We start from the raw sequence: 19,407 nt of genomic DNA, 5'->3' as shown, positions 1-19,407 counted from the left end.
AATGATTGTTTTACTATGACATTCAAAGTTAATCATTAAATGCAAAACAATGTCAAACATGTTTTGTTAACTGTATTCTAAAGACAATACAAGTACAGTCCAAAAATCCCGAATGGTTTAGAGTTATACCTTCTTTTAAGTATACCAGAAGAGCCATGCTATCTTGGCTTTTAATAACAATTAATAACAATAATTGTTTAATAACAGTTAAAAGAGAACACCTTTGATAGTTCTCCTCCTGCCTGTGAAAAGCTGCTCACCTAACTGCTATATACATGTCATACCCAAATCCAGAAACAAAGGCACAAGCAGTTTACCCAGAATTTAGGGTTACACGTGCCTTTAATATATACAAATCTAGCAGAACAAAAGGAAATAGGATGGTGTAACAAGCTGCTAGATCCTATTTTTCTGGGGGATCCTCACAGAGCCGCTATGTATGATTAGAAACAAAAGCCTGATGCAGTGGAATGCACGGAAGGTTTTCTGGTTGTTTTCTCCCCCTCCTTCTTACTAAGACAAATTACCACAAAGATAAATTACCATCTCAGTTGGACCTTGAAAGTGATGAAGTAACAACTGTTAACTTGGACTAGCACTATCAATGTGCCCTGGCAGTATTGCAGACTTTGAGTCTTGTGGATAACTGACTTTGCCAGTAGAAGGAAAACATTTTGAATTCTGAGAGAAGAAATGATATTTTTTTCTTTGTTACATCTTAACGGACATTGTTTAAGTCTGTTCCTTAAACTGCACGTGTGTATTTTTAAAATGCTTGCTCTTCACCGATACTCGAAGTGAGACCAGCTTCCATTTGGGACTAAGAGGGTTTCTGCTGTGACTCCCTCAATCCATGCACATCCAAACTCAGCTAAACTCAGATAAAAAGGTCTTTACTCCTTATTCATCCTATTATTTTTGAATGACTATAAGAATTGTTAACAAAACAAGAATATTCATACCATCAAAACGGAGGCATCCAACAGTAAAGCTTCACGCTTGCTTTAATACAATAAAACCACTGAAAAGTCACACTCGCCTACAGCTACTTCCTCATACGTGGTTACCTTTTCCTACAGCCTCTACTATACAGACACTACTGTCCATACCAGTGCCTGATGGGTTGGGCCAACCTCCCTGCTCAAAAGAAAAGAGATCATAACGACAGAAAGCAAAACTGTCAGTGGTGGTCGGTGGGGTTCAGCAAGAGGATACATGAGTATAGTGAAGAGCAGGACTGCCATTTGGAGGGACTGAGACAAGCTGGCGGAGTGGGCTGACAGAGGCCTCGTGAAATTCAAAGACAGCAGCACACAGCAGACCAGCCTGGGGACTGCCTAGGCAGCAGCTCTGCAGAATAGGAGCTGGAATTCCTGGCTGACAGCAAGCTGAAGAAGAGTTGGCAGCGTGGCAACGAAGAAGGTTAAATGTACACAGGGCTATGTGACCTGCAGCATACCCTGGGGGTGAGGGAAAGTTGTTGTTCCTCTGCATTCAGCTCTTGTGAGGCCACATCAGAAGCACTGTTGTACCCAATTCAAGAAACACATCAATAAGCTGGAAGTCCAAGCAAATAACCCCTAAGATGGTTAGGAGAGTACAAAATAGGAAAAGAAGCTGAGGGAATTGGTTCCCCCATCCTCCTGCCCTAGAGGAGAACGCTGAGAAGCATCCAACTTCAGTCTTACTATTTGAAGGAAAGTTATAGGGATGACAGAGACAGACTTCTCTGAAGTGCCCAGAGAAAGGAAATGATGCAGCAATCACAAGGCCCAGCAAAGTAAAATGCAATTGAACATAAAGGGAAAAAAATTATTCTCAGGAGGGCAGTTAAACACCAGAACAGGTTGCCTAGCAGGGCTGTGAATTGCCTTGGAAGATTTTTACCACCCACCTGTCTAATTGTTTGAACAACCTGATCTATAAAGTACCCTTGCTTTAAGCTGTCAGACCAGAGATGACCTCCAGAGTTTTCTTCTGACCTAAATATCTCTGTAACCTATGATAAAAGGAAACCTAGGTTGCTCCATTTTTGCAGCTACCCTAAGTACCAAGCCCGGTCTTCCTAAGCTTCTATCCAACTTAGAGATTCAGGTACCTCCAGAAGGTGACTGCAAATTCCTAAGATGAGCTCCCACCCTCTCAGGCTTATTTCAATGGTCACTATCTCCTTCCAGTGACTACACAGAAAGAGCAGAGAGAAAAGGCTTTCAAGCTGCATGCCCAAGTTAGCTGGTGAAGGTCACAAAGTAGGGAAACTTAAAAATAAAGCCTGAGAAAACCCACATACATAACAGATACAAGGTGAAATGCAACTGGCTTATGAGGCTGGAGATCAAGCTTGTGGGAAAATTGCTGGTGGAGACACTCACTTACCTCTCTGTTTACAAATTAATGGTTTTCATATTTAGGAAGACACGTCTAGGATGGGCAATGAAACATCCCAGACATTTCAAAGTCAGTTTTCAGACGAGAACCATTCTGACCTGAAAATTTGACCCAAATATCTGTTGTGTGACACACTGCTCGTTGGCCTGTAGCAAATCACATAAGGTTCAGAGGAAAGAAATAATCTGAAGCTTGGACTCCTCCCTTTAGGCTCTGTGCAAGATCTGCTTAAGACCTTATTAGTGCTCTCCACTGTGCTGGATGAAGATAAGTTTTCATTCTCTCATTTAGAAGATGCCAGATACATGCAAGAACCTGAAATTGTCATCAATCTACCCAAAATGAAGCAGCTGTTGGAAGAGACAATTATCTAACTTGTATACAAATTCTTCAATACAAAGAAAGTCGAAACTCCTTTCAGAAGTTGCTGAGGAAAAACCAAGTAGTGAAGGCGACAGTAAACATTGAAAACTGATCTGAAGGACAAAAGACACAATTATGCTGGCAGACCATAGTTCTCCATGGCAAATCTGCTTAACAGACAGTTCTGATGCTATTATGCGATAGCATCCAACGCAAAAAAACAAAATACTATGTGCTGCTTAGTATCTTGACTTCATAACATTTTCTTTTTTCCTGTATCAATGACAAGAACTTTAGTACAAGAACACTTTTAAAATTATGCTGACTTCTAAAAGCTATCAGACTAGCCTTTAAAAGTTTTTAAAGCACTCAGAATATTCCTTTATTAGGGTATACATCACATTCTTAATCGTTCCTGAGATATCCTCCAGATCAAAACAGATTCCTTTTTGAGTCTCCAGTGGTCCTCCTAACAACTCGGCTCTTGAGTTGTTCAAACCAAGATAATTACCCCAGCCACATAGGCCTACTTCTATCAACAAACTGGAAAGCACGTAGCCAGTATTTTAATTTGTCTAATTTAATTTGGTGCTGGCAGAAGAAACATCCAAAGCACAATCATAACCATTAAAATAGGTGAGAAAAGAATTAATGAGCAAGCAAGGTCCCAGGGCCAATTTTCATCAAGACATTACTAGTTCAGTTGACAGAAAGGAAATCTACTCAAAGAAAAGGAGTGGAAAAAATAATCAGAAGTGAACAGGAATTACTACAAATATAATTTGAAGTGACCCAGTTTAACTTAAACTTATGATATCAAGTGCAGAAATAAGCACAGTGGTTCTAAACAGTCTAAACTCAATTAACAGGAGTTATTCACAACATCTTAGAGCTCTCTGTGCACCAACTCACCCCCCTCAGGCTACACTAAGCTCTGCATTTCCTTGACTGTGTTGTTAATCTAAATAATTGCCAACTGTGGTTAAACATCGTAGGCCATGCCTATTGAACTGATATCACACAAAGCTCTTCACAGTGCAGTTCTTCATGGGTTCACCGAATGATTCCCCTATTTCCTGTGGTAGAACACATTCAGACACCAGACTGCATATTCCGTACAGGTTTTTGTAGCTGTGAATTGATGTATTCTTGTGTACTTATTTAATAGACTCCCACGATAATTTCTCCACAACAGGATTTCAACTGCCAAGCTGCATTCAGATCAGATGATACAACAGATTTAAAAGCTCATTTGAAAAAATATCTAAGAAAGAACTTTCCATGTTAAAATAATACAGTTACCTTACAAAAACTCTATGAATAATACTATATTCAACATGTATATGCCAGCACTTGCATATTGCAGGGATTTAGAGGGCTTACTCATACCAATCTTTGCTGTTTATTAAAAAAATTACTAGTAAGGTTTCTAAAATTCATTCCCATTTAGGCCATCCCAACACAATGGCATAAAGTATATTAAAACATTTAAGAAAATAAATTCACGGGTCTGATTTCTTTCTAAAATACTTATTAAAATATTTCTTTATGCTCCTAAACAACAAACCATTTAACAAATAAGCCTGGTACAAAACCTATTTTCCTTGAAATAAATTCTTAGTGTTTAACAGGAATTAGGGACAACATTCCCTTCTAGCTCTTCTAAAATTAAATACCTGCTAGAGCAGATTTTTTTTATATTTTCAGACTGTATAAACATTAATAGATTCAATCCACAACAGCTGACATTTTCGGTTTTGCTACACTTAACTGAAATGTATGAATACAGATAAAACATATAATACAAAATTAAAGGTGCAAACATAATGCTTACTTTCTCTAAATGCTTTACAGTAGCCAAGGAATGACAACAGAAAGAACAGGGCACATAGTAAGTCTGCTCTGCCAACAATCCCTGCAACCTTAAAAAGAAAAAGAAAAAAATTACAATTACCAGATTTTATTCTCAGAAAATCTGAGGTTAAGATACACATATACATATATATATACACACAACGTGAATGCGTAAAGTTATCACTGTAGTTTTTTTTTTTTATTGCTTAGGATTAGCCGGGTAAAGAATTTAGCTTTAATTTATGAAAAACTGCTATTTTAAAAACAAAAAAAGGACAATTTAAGAAAATGTAGACTCTGTCCCATTTCATCAGATTTTTGGGTTACATTGCCTTTCCGTAGAATTCTTTGCAAACGTTACAAATCCCTGCAAAATTGAGAACTGTTGAAATACAAATCACGACCGTCTACTTTCAGAATATAAGGCAGCCTTCAAATTGCAGTCTAAACACTCAGAACGAACAAATAATTTCCAGCCTGCTGAAATGCCTCCCTCCAGCAGTTTTTTTGTGTTATATTACTTGATGATTACATTAGAGCTACCTCCAACTGCATCTTGTTCTAACAGAAGCTGTAGTAACATAGGAAAATCAGAAGCTCATTCCGGGACCTTTGTATTCTGGATCTGTGCCAAACTATTTAAATGAAGAGCATTCTCAGGACCATCAACAAGCATTGGTTCAAGCCTTTAAACTGTATTTACAATAACTTGCTGAGGCACACCATGACACATCCTTGGATCTTCATTCCTCACTTACACAGATGTCAGAATATGGCATGAACTTACTGTGTGAATCATGGCACAGGGGGGTGGCAGGGGACTGTATAGGTCCAGATGTTGGGGCTTTACCAGAACGTACATCCAGAGCAAGGAACTTGGAAATACTCCTTTGTTTTCAGACTTGGTCTACTTACTGAAGCTCTGAGTTCCATGTTTCCTGGAGAAGCTGTACACAGAGGCCTTTCAGAAGCAAAGCAGGACAGCTACAGTTTTTTTGTTTGTAATGATTCAGGCACAAAAGCAGAAACTTTGATTCTTGTGTACTATGCCAGTTGTCCCATTTTGTGGGCAAGAGAGGTAAGTAAAAAGGGAACTGTATCTTCATTTAGTTTAAAAGCACCTGCTAACCCTCGTTTCAGAAAAGATGTTTTGTTTTGTTTTTTGGTCAGTCTGACATGAGGGAACAGATGTTTCTAAACAACTTCAGAGGGAGAAAGTAAAATGTAGAGATACGAGAGTAGGATTAAATCCACAGAAGCAGCTCCTTCCTGCTTTACCCTCAGCCTCAGTTGAGTGCCATAAAGGAGAAACTCCTGGATACCTAAACTGAGTTCGGAAAAACTTCTTAATTTATCCAGATAACTTCTCTGCTTCTTCTACATTGTAGAGGAGTTATAAGAATCAATTAAATAGCTATGAAGTACTTTGAAAGGTGACAATAATGAAGTGCCATTCTGTCTCAGAAGCTGCTCTCAACTAACAAGATAAAAGTATTGGCGAGATGAGGCAAATTTGAAAATAAATGCTAACTTGTTATAACAAAGATTACGGGGCTAATAACACACATATGGTCTCAGATGACTCCAAATGTACAATATTCTCATCTCGGATACAGAATCAGGTGTATAATCACTGCTAACAGGTAAACAGAAAAATAGTTTTAAATTAGCATCAGGCATAATCTTATGTCTTTCATCCATCAAATGTTACACAGAATAAACATCTCTTAAAACAGAGAACGGTGCCACAGCAGTGTTTATTTGTATGTAGAAAAATGAAAATGACAGATGTTTTTATTACATAGCTTCTGAATGCACTTAACTTTTCAAGATCTGTTTTACATGACAGTTTGTTTTGTACTGCACATACCAAAAACTAAAGCAGCAAACAGACAGATTCCTCACAATTCTATGTCAAAATATGTCATCTCATTTCAAAACCAGAATGTCATGGTACCTAAAACTCACAGCTCTAAAATGATGAGGAATGCTCTTTAAGATGCTGCCTGACATGCATTCATGCTAGAACCATAGCAGTATCATGATCGTTACCGTGCAACAAGATTTATCATTCACCGTGTAAATGATTACAAGCCTCTGTCAGCTCCTGAATCTTAGAAGAGACATGTTACCTAAGCACGCTACTTTTTTCCTCTTCTTCCAATGTCTGCCCAAAGCGTATGCAAGTCTTCAAAGCTCACATAGCAGACAGACCACATCACTTGTGATTTATTTGACATGACCAGGGTCTCAACAACAAGCTGCCTGCTGATTTAAATAAATTTTTAGAGCCAAATGGAATGAAGAATAAAATTATGGATATTAAAAAAGGAGTCAATAGCAAGACAATGGATAAGACTCAAGTGAGATCTCACTTTACATATCAAAACATCAAAAGCACCGAGGACTTGTTTTACTTCATTTTGACATCTAAAACTGGTTTTGGAGAACACATACCACGAACCCGTCTGACTAACATAAGGTGCTCTAACAAAGAAACTATTCTGCAGGCAAGCAAACACCAGAGAACAAATTGCAGGGTGTTTTAGCTACACTGTCAAATAAAGTGAGGTTAAACCTCAGAATCTGCAAATACAGAGCTTTCCACTATCTCTAGGCGTCCAGTACATGCAATATCCCTAGTTAGCTGAGAGGCATAGCTTTCTGTAACCTCTTCCCCGTCAATCATGTACAAGGGGAATGAAAAAGGGCCAAAAAAAAAAAAAACCATGGCTTATTGTCAGTGAAAAATCAGCACCATATATATAGAATAACGTGCACTGAGAATTCAGTGTTCATTTGTAGTACTAGAAGTGAGTACTTTTCCAGTAGCTTAGTCTCTCCAAACCAAAAAGAAAAAAATCAAAAAAGTATCATCCTGCATTGCTATTACTCTCTATGTCATGTATTCATAACTACAAGACATGAAGCAATCAGGAACCAAATCCAGCAAGTCCACCAGCATAAGGCCATAAAACTTTCTTAGCTATGAGTGCAAAAGAGCTTTTTAAGAAAACCATATCCTCTTCACTAGAATTTCCACACAACAACTTGATCTTTGGTCAGCTATTTTAATTGGCTGCTATGCACATGCCACCTTTCTATTCAGGATCTTTACAGCTTCAACTTCCAGCCACTGTTATGCTTTTGTCTGCACTATTAAAGGGCCCACTACTATCAGATTTCTGTTCCTTATGTACGCAATTAGAGGCTGTAATTTAAAAAAAAGTCCTTTAATCTTCTCCTTCAAATTAAAAATATAAACCCATGGAAATTGATCTCTCATGACATGGGTTGATTTCCAATCCTTTAATCATTTCCACAATTCTTCTGAGCCCTCTCCATTTTCTCCCAGTGTCCTCCTTGCAGCATGGATTCAAAACTAGACAAAGTATTCTAATAGTCACATACAGAGTTTGTGTAATACCCCTAGTCCAATTTTTACTCCCTGCTCTTTATCAAAGCAAATGAGATTGAAAAGTGGTTAACCATTTGCATTCAGTTTGTCTTCCATTCTTTGTGGCTGCTCATGTACTAATGTTCCTAGTAATGAATTCTTAATCCAGTAATTAGGAAAACAGTGTAGTTTACAGCTATTCTTCTTTAGTTATCATACCTAAATGATTTAATTTATCTTCCTTAATAAGGTCCAGCCCTGTGGAGTTACAAGGTTTTGGAAGCACTAACTATATTTGATTGTTCTCATAAGACAAGTACCGAGAGAAGCATTAAGAATATATATAAGCAACGTAAAAAGAGTAAAAGGCTATGTCAGAACTAATTAGTCAGGACGATCAAGAACTTCTCAGATATGAATTTTAAGAGCCAAGTATTCAGTACTTACACATTCGGTGTGTACTGGATGCACAGCAAACAGCAAAGCAGCTAGAAGAGATGTCTTTGGAGCCAGGTTTAGCCTTCTTCCTTTATTAGTGAATTGCAGCCCACCCAGTAATATTGAGAACACATCAACCATCAGCACGGAGATAACACAATGCAGTATTATATTGATGACATGGAAACCAACTGGGTAGAAGCCTCCAGCAAAAAGGTAATTAATTCTGTATACAAACAAAAGCATTAAGGTTAAGAATTGCATAAATAGAGATATGCAAACAGAAAACCCCACCAAACTCGATTAAAAGATCATATTAGAAACAAACAAAAAAGAACCCCCAAAGGCTGAAAAATAAAAGCAACCCCCAGCACGCATAGTATTACCACTTCACCACCATGGCACGCTAGAAACACCATCCTGATCTTTACTCAAATGTATTCACATGGGATAGAATATTTAGCATAATACCTATCGTCTCCAAAGACATATGTTAATACTACTGTATTAATCATACCTATGGTAAGTTAGATCTGATGACTTCAATGTTGCAATGCAATAGTGTCCCTCAGATAAACAACCCAGCCTGCTGGGGGATACCTTGGGCTTAAGAGACATTGTGTCCACAAGCAAATTGAGGGAACTATTTTAAAGAAATCCATGTAGTGAGGGAACTGATATGCACAGAAACGAAGATTTCCACTGATATTTTAGCAGAAAAAATGTCCTCGCATTTGGACTGATGATGTGGAAACCAACTGGGTACAATCCAGCATCAATCCAGAAAGTAGCCAGGTAGCAAGTCTTAGTAACTAATTTGTGAGACTGCCTAGAGACAGGTGTCCTGCAAGTATCTGAACCAAAAAGAAGTGTAAATGAAAATTCAGTCTAAGACCCTATTCAAGATAGGAACTTTGAGACAAAATGCAGAGGGAGAAGCACCTTGTTATTTTTGTGTGCTTTTACCACTAGGTGAGATATACAAACACTTCAGTAGGGTAGTGGATTTTATATACTTCATTTGGCCAGTCTGCATCTGACTTAGTGAAATCTATTAAAAATACCTAACTTGTTATAAACGTGACACACATAAAAATTAGACCTTGGGGAATGAAGGAAGCTAGTACTTGTAAAAAAAAAAAAATAGCATTTTATGGACCATCTCCACATGCTTGTCTGTATTTTCAGATGCAGCAATGACTGTAAACCAGTTCTCTCTAAACTAACCAGAATATTACTGAAGATGGAATATACCACAGAGACCTTGAAAAGAAAGAAAAGCATGTGCTTGTGTAATACACTGAAAGCTTTAGTAGGTTTAAGACACTGACACATTCTCTTCAGTCATATATTTTCCTCTGTGACAATGCGAAGAAACCCTAACAAGACTGTGAAATCCATTATGCTAAGTACTTAAAACACTAACACTGAACTCGAGTCCAAACTTTTGCTTGAATCTGAGGAGAAAGCACAGGAATACTTGTTCCCCAATCACTTAGTCTCTGCCTTAGACTGGACACAATTGCCTAACCGGTGCCAGCTCCACATTCTGTAGCAGCGGGTCCCACAACACAGGGCTGTATGGGGAAAGTAAAGAAGCTTATGGCCGAGTTCTCAAATGTTCTCTGCATTACTGTGCCCAGTTGCTACATGTTTTTTGTACAAGGATTTGGGCAAGCAGTAGACATTAGCTAAGCATCTTTTTCTCAGACACTCACTTCAAGCAAAAATATCAGGGGGGAAACTATTCAGTGACCTAGTAGCAAAAGGCCACATCGGATTGAAACTATTTATATAAAAAATAATTATCCAACAGGTCACTAGCAAAGCAGAGAACAGAAAAAAACAGCAGCAGCATAAGTGGCAGCATGACTAAGCAGAGGCAATGCACATCTAGTTCCTTGATGATGTGACCTCATCAATGTGTGACCTCAACCATATCGCTCCTACTACCAAGGTAAACAAAACGCCATTTCTAAAAGGAAATACAAAATGTCAAAATAACACATACTTCAAGAAAGAAACAATTTAAAAATCAAAACTCTATTTGAGATTAAGGTAACCAGTTTCAGGAAAGGCAGCCAACTCCCTCCAGACACTCTCTCTCTCCCCTTTCCCCCTCTTTCCCTTTTCTTGTTTCCTCCTCCCTAAAATCAATCAAGCCAGTATGTGTTAAAAAACTTCAGACCTGGAGCTAAATGACAAGTCTCACCTGAAAGTCAGGACAGTCAGTGGTCGATACGACTTATGACTGGTATTGCTGCTGAGTTTGCTACCCCAAAAGTCATGATGCCACAGGTCACCAAGTGGGGTTTCTGCCCTGAGGTCCTGAAATAAAACATCAGATTCTTAACATTTCAGTTTGGTTCAAAGCAGCTATAGCACAATCAAGTTATAGCTAATACAAGCTCATGTTACCACAGACATAACAGTGTTTTGTTGGCTCACTACTGACATTGATGAGGCACCCAAGTTTTCAATGAAGGTCAAATTTTGGATGCCTGTCATCATGAAGGTCATGTTGCTTGGATTCTGTAAGTAGACATAACTACATAAATACTCGTAGTTCTACTAAATTTCGTATCAATTGATAATCTGGTGCAATAATTGAGATATAATGCACATAAAAGAACCTTTACCTAATAGTTTTGTAAAACATCTTTGATTTTAGGTCTAGGTTATCTTGCAAAAGAGGCCAAAGTAGAAGTACAAACTGTCACAAATAGCTATTTTTCTACCAGTGTCAGAAGGTCAACTATTAGTGAAAGCAAGAAAGCAAGGAGACTAAATATAGAAAACAACAATTAGCCCTTTCTGAAGCCTTACTTTGCACAGAACACTATTTAAATAGCTTTGGTTTTTTTTAATCCTTAATGCAAGAAAGCAAGAAGCAAATTCTTCTGCATACTGTTCTAAAAGATTAATAGCAGAAGATTAAAAAAGGGAATGAATTATGTTAATTTGGGGTGGGGTCAGGGCCTATAAAAAAAACGTAACACTGCAAAGGATAAGTATACTCTTTCCTTTTATCTTTAAACCATGCTCATAATGGAAAAATCCAAATAACCTGACTATTGAATGGAAAACACACACTTTGGAGAGGAAAAAAATAAGGAAGCCTCCTTTCCAAAGAAATTGATTTTGTAGCATCCTCAGCTTTCTTTGAGAGCAAGCTGGGAAGCTCAATCTAACATATTTATCTTCTACCCACCCCCTATTCTCTTGCTTCCCTGGGGAAAATTCTAATAAGTACCAATTCATACTAGAGCAAACGCAAAGGTTAAATACACTTAAGGCAGAATCTATGAACAAAATTGTACCAGCTAATGAACAGTTTTCGTATGAATGCTGGTATTACACCTGCATTCAGACCCAAGTTAGTCTACCCCCACCTTCTCTCCCTAATTTTTTTTTTTTTTTTTTTTAAACAGACCAACAAATCAAAACAGTCCAAACAACCAATCCAAACAACACTAAGCAGGTAAATCAGGTTGTTGAAGCCCTGACAGGGCTTACAAAGCCTGGCGTGCTATGTCTCACTTATTCTACATTTCCATGTCCATACAAGACTGCCCCATTGTAATAACCTCATCTCACTAACCACAGTTCCTCTCAAACACTGCTACCATCCCACTTGCCTCTACTGTATCTTGAAAGCCTCCTGTGGCCTCCAGTACCTTCCACCTCATCCTTAGGTAGGACTTCTGGTCTGCCAGAAAGGCAAGAGCCAACATATACCACTGCTCGTCCCAACGTACACCCAAGTGTTGGGGTGACACTGCCTGGTCACTGCTAAACTGAACTTAAAATAACTGAGTTTTTCTTGCTTCTCTCTTAATACATTGTCTTCTATCCCTCCAAAAATACAGAAAAATATTTATTTCTATCACTTGATCAAATTTAGCCAGTGTTAGATAAGAAGTTCAAAAACAATTATGTAGGCTAAAAATCTTGCAACCTACTCTCAAATGAAGAGAAGCATTCTCTAATAGGTTACTAATAAATATGCAGAAAAGAGCAAAGATAACATGGTAGTCTTTGAAAAGTCCCATGCTGCAGATGTGAATTAAGGCATTCTCACAGAAAATCCCAAGAAATCAAGACAAAGTGGATCCTATTTTGGCCTAAGAATTATCAAGGTGCAAAACTTCTTTAGTCCCTCACAGATGTTTGCATTGTAGAGTGACAGCTAAGAATTTCTTAGCTATTTCTGCTCCCAGGACTGCAATTTTGGCCTTCAGCACCTAAATTCCTGTTCCATTCCTCACTGGTATACACAAACCCTCGAGGCGATAATCTGACTCTCAGGGAAGGAGTGAACCTCACCAGCAGTCCACTAAATCAATCAACGTGGCCTGCTTTTACCAGGGCAAGTTGGGACCGGGTTGTACACCAGCAGATATTGCAGCCTTTGTACTCTGCACAGGGGATTTGTTGGTGGCAGTGTAGCCCTCAGACTGTTGTCCCAGCACTGTTCCTTATGCATGTTTGCCTAAGGAATGGACTATGAAAGAAACTTTATTCTTTTTTTTTTTTTAAAAGGAAGTAGCACAATTTTAAAAGTATGTCCTCCATGTCACAGATAACTGTAATAACATGAGATTGGAAATATTCGAGTTGAGTAAGGCTAGATTTCCCATTCATCTTGAATCAGTCTTCTTGTCTTCAACGGGCAGGATACAGGAAAAGCTGAATACCTGGAATGATTTAGTGATTAGATTATACTTCCTTCTGACTCAGAAAGCTTCAGTCATGTATCTTGTTGCCCAGAGAGGTTGTGGATGCCCCATCCCTGGAGGTGTTCAAGACCAGGTTAGATGAGGCCTTGGGCAACCCGGTCTGGTGGGAGGTGCCCCTGCCTATGGCAGGGGGGTTGGAACTGGGTGGTCTTTAAGGCCCCTTTCAACCAGAGCCTTTCTATGATTCTATGATTGTTCATGTACCTAAGTTTTGTTAGAGAAAGTTATTTACATCAATTTTGCCACACAGTGGACTTACCCTAAAAAAGCAATTGTTTGCTCTGAGTCACAACTGTTTAAAAGTTAGGTATGATTTTCTCTATCATACATATCAAAGTACATAGCAAAGAATCTCTAAACATTTGATTAGCAGCAGCCTACACAAAGCAGGGTTCAATACCTGAAGAAAGGTCAGGTTTTTCTGTATGAAGGCTTATGCAAAAAGACAAATCGTATCTGAAAGTTTGTCTTAATACAACTGTTTGACTTGCTAAGTAAGCAAATAAATGAAGACAAAAAACCACTGTTGTGTACCACTTAAAATAACGCTACGTAAAATGACAAAACTTGGAAAAAGCCTCATACCCCATTTATTGGGATTATTATCTAATATCAGACTGTTCCACAACATGGTAAGCATGGGGTCAACTAACAGTGTATCTTTTGTTTAAAAAAATAAATAATCAAAGATTGGGTTTGGGGGAGAGCTAGTAAATTAACAAAAATGTTGGTGTGTGGGACCCAAGAAAATACTGATAAGGTAATGTTCAGTAAATCTACAAAATTATTTTACCTGCTGCCTTTCCTATTGAGCAGGAACAAAATAGGCCATATCTTTTTTTCCAATAACCCCTGCCTTTGCTACATGCTCTTTCTCACAATTAAATGCTCACTGCCTCTGCATTTTTCTTGTGGATTTTGTATTTCCCTATATTTGTTTGACCCATGTTAAAATGGTACTGTCAACAAAATCTCATTTAATTTCCAAGGGATATTGGAAGATTTTGATATGAAAAATAGAGTAAGCCTCAGTCTTTTTTTCAACATACAGACTAGGTAAGAATTAATCTATTTAAGCAATTGGATGAATTTCTCAGCATTGCCAACAGCTATAATCCTGGTGCAGGTTGTTGTGTTGCATAGATAACCTGAAACACTTCAAAACGTACAAAGTCGAAGAAACGGAGAAAGATTACAAGTGTGGAAATTCTACAAGAACAACCAACCTGCCTTGTTTCACCATCAGTCTTTTGTTTGTGCTTTTAGGAAATTAAAATATTATAATTGTGTCCCAAAATGAAACTTTGCAGAACGAAACGTTCCCAGGAGCTGGGTAATTTAAAAAATAATGCCAAAAATAAAGTCACTGTAGGTTGTTAATTTGTTGATAGTATTCTTGTAGGAGCTTTGAGATTTATTTCCAATTTGACAGATATATTTTCCCCCATCCATTTATAACTCAAGGCACGAAGACTTACACAATCAAAATATAGATTTGTCTGAGTAAACTGTAATTCTGTGAAGTTCTTAAATGCACATTGCAGTTAAGTTGCCTCTAAATTTTGTGCAAGGTCAAAAAACATGAATTGTATTCTTCTAGATGTACGAGTCTCTGTAAATTATCCTCCCTCTATTCCCATAGCATCGGGAAAACAGAATCAACAGACGAGGATGACTCATTTTAGTCTGTGCTTCTCTTTCCAAAGCCGTCACAAGTACCTTCCAGAACAGCGTAAGAGCTGCTGTGCAACACCATGACCCACTCATGGCCACAGGCCCACTAACCGCTACATGCGATTTTATGAAGGGTCTCAACAATTGATGACACTCAGCTGCTCAAAGTAAAAGTGAAAAGAATCGTGACTAGAGGTTTGTTTGGGTCGCAAGTTAATTTCTAAGTATTTCAAGAACTGTTTGTTTCATCTACGATCAGTTTTAAAAAAGAGCACAAAACCATCCTGCCCCTATTTCAAAAAACACTGCCATCACAGGAATATTAACTGCAGAAGGAGCACAGGAAAAAGCAGCTTTCCTTGCTCTTATAACATTTTTATGGTATAAACCACAGCTGGAGAACCCCTGCACCCTACAGCCACTTAGTGATCTTGCAACCAGTTTATTCATACACTTTATTCATCTGTCACTGTGAGGGAATAATGGAAAATTCTCTTATTACTATCAATGGACATTAGAAAATCTACAGCATACTCTTACTTAGAAATGAGCATAAAATTAGATCTGTAGGCAGTCTTGATATACAGGTACCCTGTGAATAAGTGTTATTAAACATCACATCCAAATTCACTGCAACCCTGGACGATGCTTTCTTAGATGACAAGCAGACAAAGTCCATTTGGTTTAACAAAATGGATCCCTTCCCCTTGACCATATAGCAAGACTTGTCCAGCACAGTATTTCATTTGGAAAAAAATTAAAGGTAACATATTCTAAGGGAAGAAAAAACTGATTAATTTCTTCCCGCTTTTGCCTTAGAACCCAGGTCAAGTTATTCAAATATCTTTAGGAATAAGACTTTTTATAAGCTTACTCATGCTTCTGGTTTTTCTGTGGAACACTTCTGCACAGTTTGTTCGTCAACTGTAAACAAGGCTTACTTGAAAAACAAAAACAAAAATAAAATTCAAAAAAGGGAATATCAGAAGGAAGTTCTCCATTAGGATGAATATTTTGGGCCTACCTAAATTGTTGTCATTATTTCTTCTCCTATTACCATTTAAGTCAAATGGAAAGAAAACAACAAAACAAAAGAGACAAACCTTATTATTGATGATGGCCTCAGAATCATCAAAGACAAAATCTCCATCATAGCTGTTAGCAAAACAGAGGAAGGAAATTAATGCCACAACAATTTTAGCCCAGTATGACGGAAGGAGAACCCATGATATGTCATGGTCCAGATTAGGTTCTGCTTGTGCCATTCTGTGAAACACTTGTTCCAATTTGGGAGCTTCAGCATTATGTTGGTTGCAGATCTGAAAGGAATATACAGAAATGCACAGTTTTACATTTGACTAAAAAAATAATAATAACATGGCAGGTCGGAAGAAAAAAAATGAAATTTCAATCAACCAAATATCTTTATTTTACTGTGTTTCATAATTACCAGAACATACCAAAACATAATTTTGTACTTCAAATTTGGAAGACAGACACAATTTCTCACGGTCTATACACAGAGATAAAAGCCAAGAAATTCTGAAATTCTAAGCAAAAGCTCTGGCACAGATAAATTCTAAAATGTTGAGCAAGTCACTTTTATCTGTTTCTTATTATTCTTTTCAAGTGTAACATGTAGGGCATAACAGGGACTGTGGAGCATTTACAAAATTCTTAAGAGAATGATAAGCACTGTAATTTCCTTACAGGGAGTGGAAAAAAAAAACAAACCATAAGCAATTGCAAAAAGAACTCAACTCAAGCCAAGTCCATTGAGTTAAGGGATCTAGTCTTACATATAGCCCATACTGGGAATACATACAGACATCACAGGGAGATTAGAGACTGGGCCCTAAATCTCAGCAATTCAAACAATGAGACAACAAATATCACATAATTAGGGCTCAAAGGAACATTTACCACATCATGCTGCACACCTACAGTGCAGCACAGGCTTAATTCCACTACTGTCATCAAACACATATAGTTGTTGAGGTAGATGAGAGCGACCACACAACCCAACAGCACTGAGCTGAGTACCAGTGTGAAGGTACCAAGACTGGAAGTTCACCCACCCACGAGCCACCTTTACTCAGCAGGGTGTCATCTGATGCTCCAAAGCCAGCCCTCTGCCTGGGCGGCTATGCTGCCTCTGCTTCTCTGCTGCTCCCACAGTACTGAGAGTGGTTTTATTACTGAGTGCTGCTGTAAATGGCAGGGGGGGAGGTTACAAACGGGAAACTACAGTAATAACAGGAGCACATGAAGTTTTTATTTGCAAGCTCCATGAATGACAGGCACATACCGGAGCCCAGCCTCACAATTTCTAGAGTCCAAAGCTTAACTTATTAACTTTCTTCTTATTTGCTGTCTCTTTTATACCGGCTTTACTGCTGCACACCTAAATATATTGCATTTAACGTTCTAACCAAGGAAAAAGCTCCAGCTATACGGCTTTCCGAACAGACTCGACCATCAGGGCTGAAAAGACATTCGCTTGGCAGCTTTCTGTCCCCCCCCAACCCCCCCCATGCCCACGGGCAGGCTGTACTCCCTGTGCCACCAGCAGCCCTTCTCGCTGCGAGGACCAGCAGCAGCGCTCCCCAGCTCGGCGCCAGGCACACGGAGCTGTGAGAGCTGAGCAAGAGCGGAGCTCCTTAGCGGGGCAGCCACTTTAGGAGCAAAAGAAAAGCAAAACCTCCTCCCAAAGTAACCCACCTCTGTGCTCCCACTAACCCACCCTTGTGCTCTGAGGTCGTCGGGAGAAGATAAGGCTGAGAACAAGAGGGTTAACCAGAGGGAAGCACACCGCGCTGCCAGAGGGACCAGCCCCCGGTCACAACGCGCCCCTGCCCTCACCCCATTTCCCCCGCAAAGTTTCCCCTCAGCCCCCGCCCGGGGGGCTCCCTGCCACTCACCCCCCAGAAAGGGGGCTTCGGGGGGGGGGGGGGGGTCCGCTGCTCGCCCAGGCGGGGGGGGGGGGGGGGGGGGGGCTCCCCGGGACGCCGCATCCCCAACGGTCCTAACGGCCCCAACGGTCCTTAACGGTCCCAACGGCCCTTCACGGGTGTCGCATCCCCTTGTCCCGTCCAGCTCCGCCGGCGCTCCGGCCGCTTAGAGGGGGAAAGGGCGAGCCCCCCCCAGCGGGGACGGGATCCGGGGTATTGGGGTCGCGGGGTGTGGGGTTGGGGCCGGGGTCCCCGCCCGCCGTTACCTGTGAGGAGCCGGAGCCCGCGCGGCGCCCGCCGCCCAACTCCCCTCGCGGGGAGCGCCCGCCGCTCCGGCCGCCGGGGGAGGGGCCGCTGCCGCCGCCGCTTCGCCTCTTGGTCCCGCCCGCCGCGGCCCATTGGTCGCCTCGCCGCCCCGCCCCTCCTTCGCCCCGCCCCCTCGGGGCAGCCCCGCCCGCTCATTGGCGGGGGAGGCGGGGGGTGGCGGTGACGCGAGGAGGGGGCGGGGCGAGAGAGCGGGGCTGGCGGAGCGCCCCCCTCGGCTCCGGGCGGTCGCCGTCCCGCTCACCTGGCTGGCTGACCGTTGGGCTGACCGTTAGCGCGGCCGTTAGCGCTGCCGCGGGGGGGCTGTGGCGGTTGTCGCCCGTAACCCGCTGCCACCACCCGTCCGGCTCAGCTGCCTGGGGGCCAGCAGCAGCTGAACCAGCGCAATTCCCAGGCTGTGCTGTTAAAGCGCGTACGTGAAACTCTTCGCTTGCGAGGTGCTAGTCCGTAACGCAGCCGTGCTCGGGAGCCACCGCAAAGCACCTGAGGTGCTCCTGGGTGTGGAAGTGGTAGGAAAATGCCAACAAGCTGCCGCAAACCATGTTGTCCACCACACAAAGCTCACAGAAACTTCTGCTCCCTTTGTTACTGGGGCTCAAATCAACCCATAAACACTCCAAGACAGTCACCTGTGCCTTAAAGATGAAACTGAACTTGTCCTTTCTGCCTTCATCCTCGATTTAGTGATATAGGGGGGCACAATCTCTAAGCTTCATATCCTCTAACTTAGAACCATAAATTTAGAATCATAAAATGGCAGAGACGGAAGGCGTCTTTACGGCCTTTTGGTCAGGCTGCCTTATAAATGCAATATAAAACGTGAGATAACCCCTAACAGTATGTTTTCTAGGTTTTCTGCTCCTAGAATAAAAAGTGATGCGATTTATACCACTTCCTGAAAACAGCTGGTTTGCCACACTACATTAGTTATGATGAGGAAGTACTGGCTGATGCCTGTCACATTTCCTTACTGATCCAACTTAAGCCCCCCAAACTAATGCAAATAAGGATTAGCAATTCAAATTCTTGTCAATTATCTTCCCAGTCTTTCCAAACCCAACAGTCTTGTTGAGTTCACAATATTTACACACGTTTTAAATCTCTGGCCTTTACTAATGGAAGGGCCCCAACTCAGAAGAGAGGGGCCCAATTTAGAAAAAAAAATCCTTAGTTAGGAAAGGCAGTCTCATACATTCATTCTTCTGTCTTCTATAAATTCCAGCAGAGTAAACTAAATTTCAGTTCGTGCTTAAACTTGTGTATATGTAGGAATTTCTTT

General features: G+C 40.4%; 1 protein-coding gene across 3 annotated transcripts in view; it reads right to left on the bottom strand.

Annotated features, from left to right (window-relative positions):
* TMTC4 (transmembrane O-mannosyltransferase targeting cadherins 4) overlaps positions 1-18,171 on the bottom strand; it is a 52,686-nt gene extending 34,515 nt beyond the window's left edge. For 2 of the 3 annotated variants that reach the window (XM_035557078.2, XM_035557082.2), the window contains exons 1-6: positions 18,071-18,171; positions 15,957-16,172; positions 10,859-10,972; positions 10,653-10,768; positions 8,450-8,666; positions 4,586-4,673 (exon numbers count right to left, since the gene is read on the bottom strand). In XM_035557078.2, the coding sequence (XP_035412971.1) occupies positions 4,586-4,673; positions 8,450-8,666; positions 10,653-10,768; positions 10,859-10,972; positions 15,957-16,118 (697 nt within the window). In that variant the 5' untranslated portion in view covers positions 16,119-16,172; positions 18,071-18,171. The remainder of the gene's footprint in view (positions 1-4,585; positions 4,674-8,449; positions 8,667-10,652; positions 10,769-10,858; positions 10,973-15,956; positions 16,173-18,070) is intronic. The other variant, XM_035557081.2, reaches the window with a different exon arrangement.
* Positions 18,172-19,407: the final 1,236 nt, after the last annotated feature.

The sequence above is a fragment of the Cygnus atratus genome, chromosome 1, assembly GCF_013377495.2.
Source record: "Cygnus atratus isolate AKBS03 ecotype Queensland, Australia chromosome 1, CAtr_DNAZoo_HiC_assembly, whole genome shotgun sequence".
NCBI classification, from domain to species: domain Eukaryota; kingdom Metazoa; phylum Chordata; class Aves; order Anseriformes; family Anatidae; genus Cygnus; species Cygnus atratus.
The sequence above is the reverse complement of the archived record's forward strand: the minus strand, read 5'-3'. Positions and strand labels throughout refer to the sequence as shown.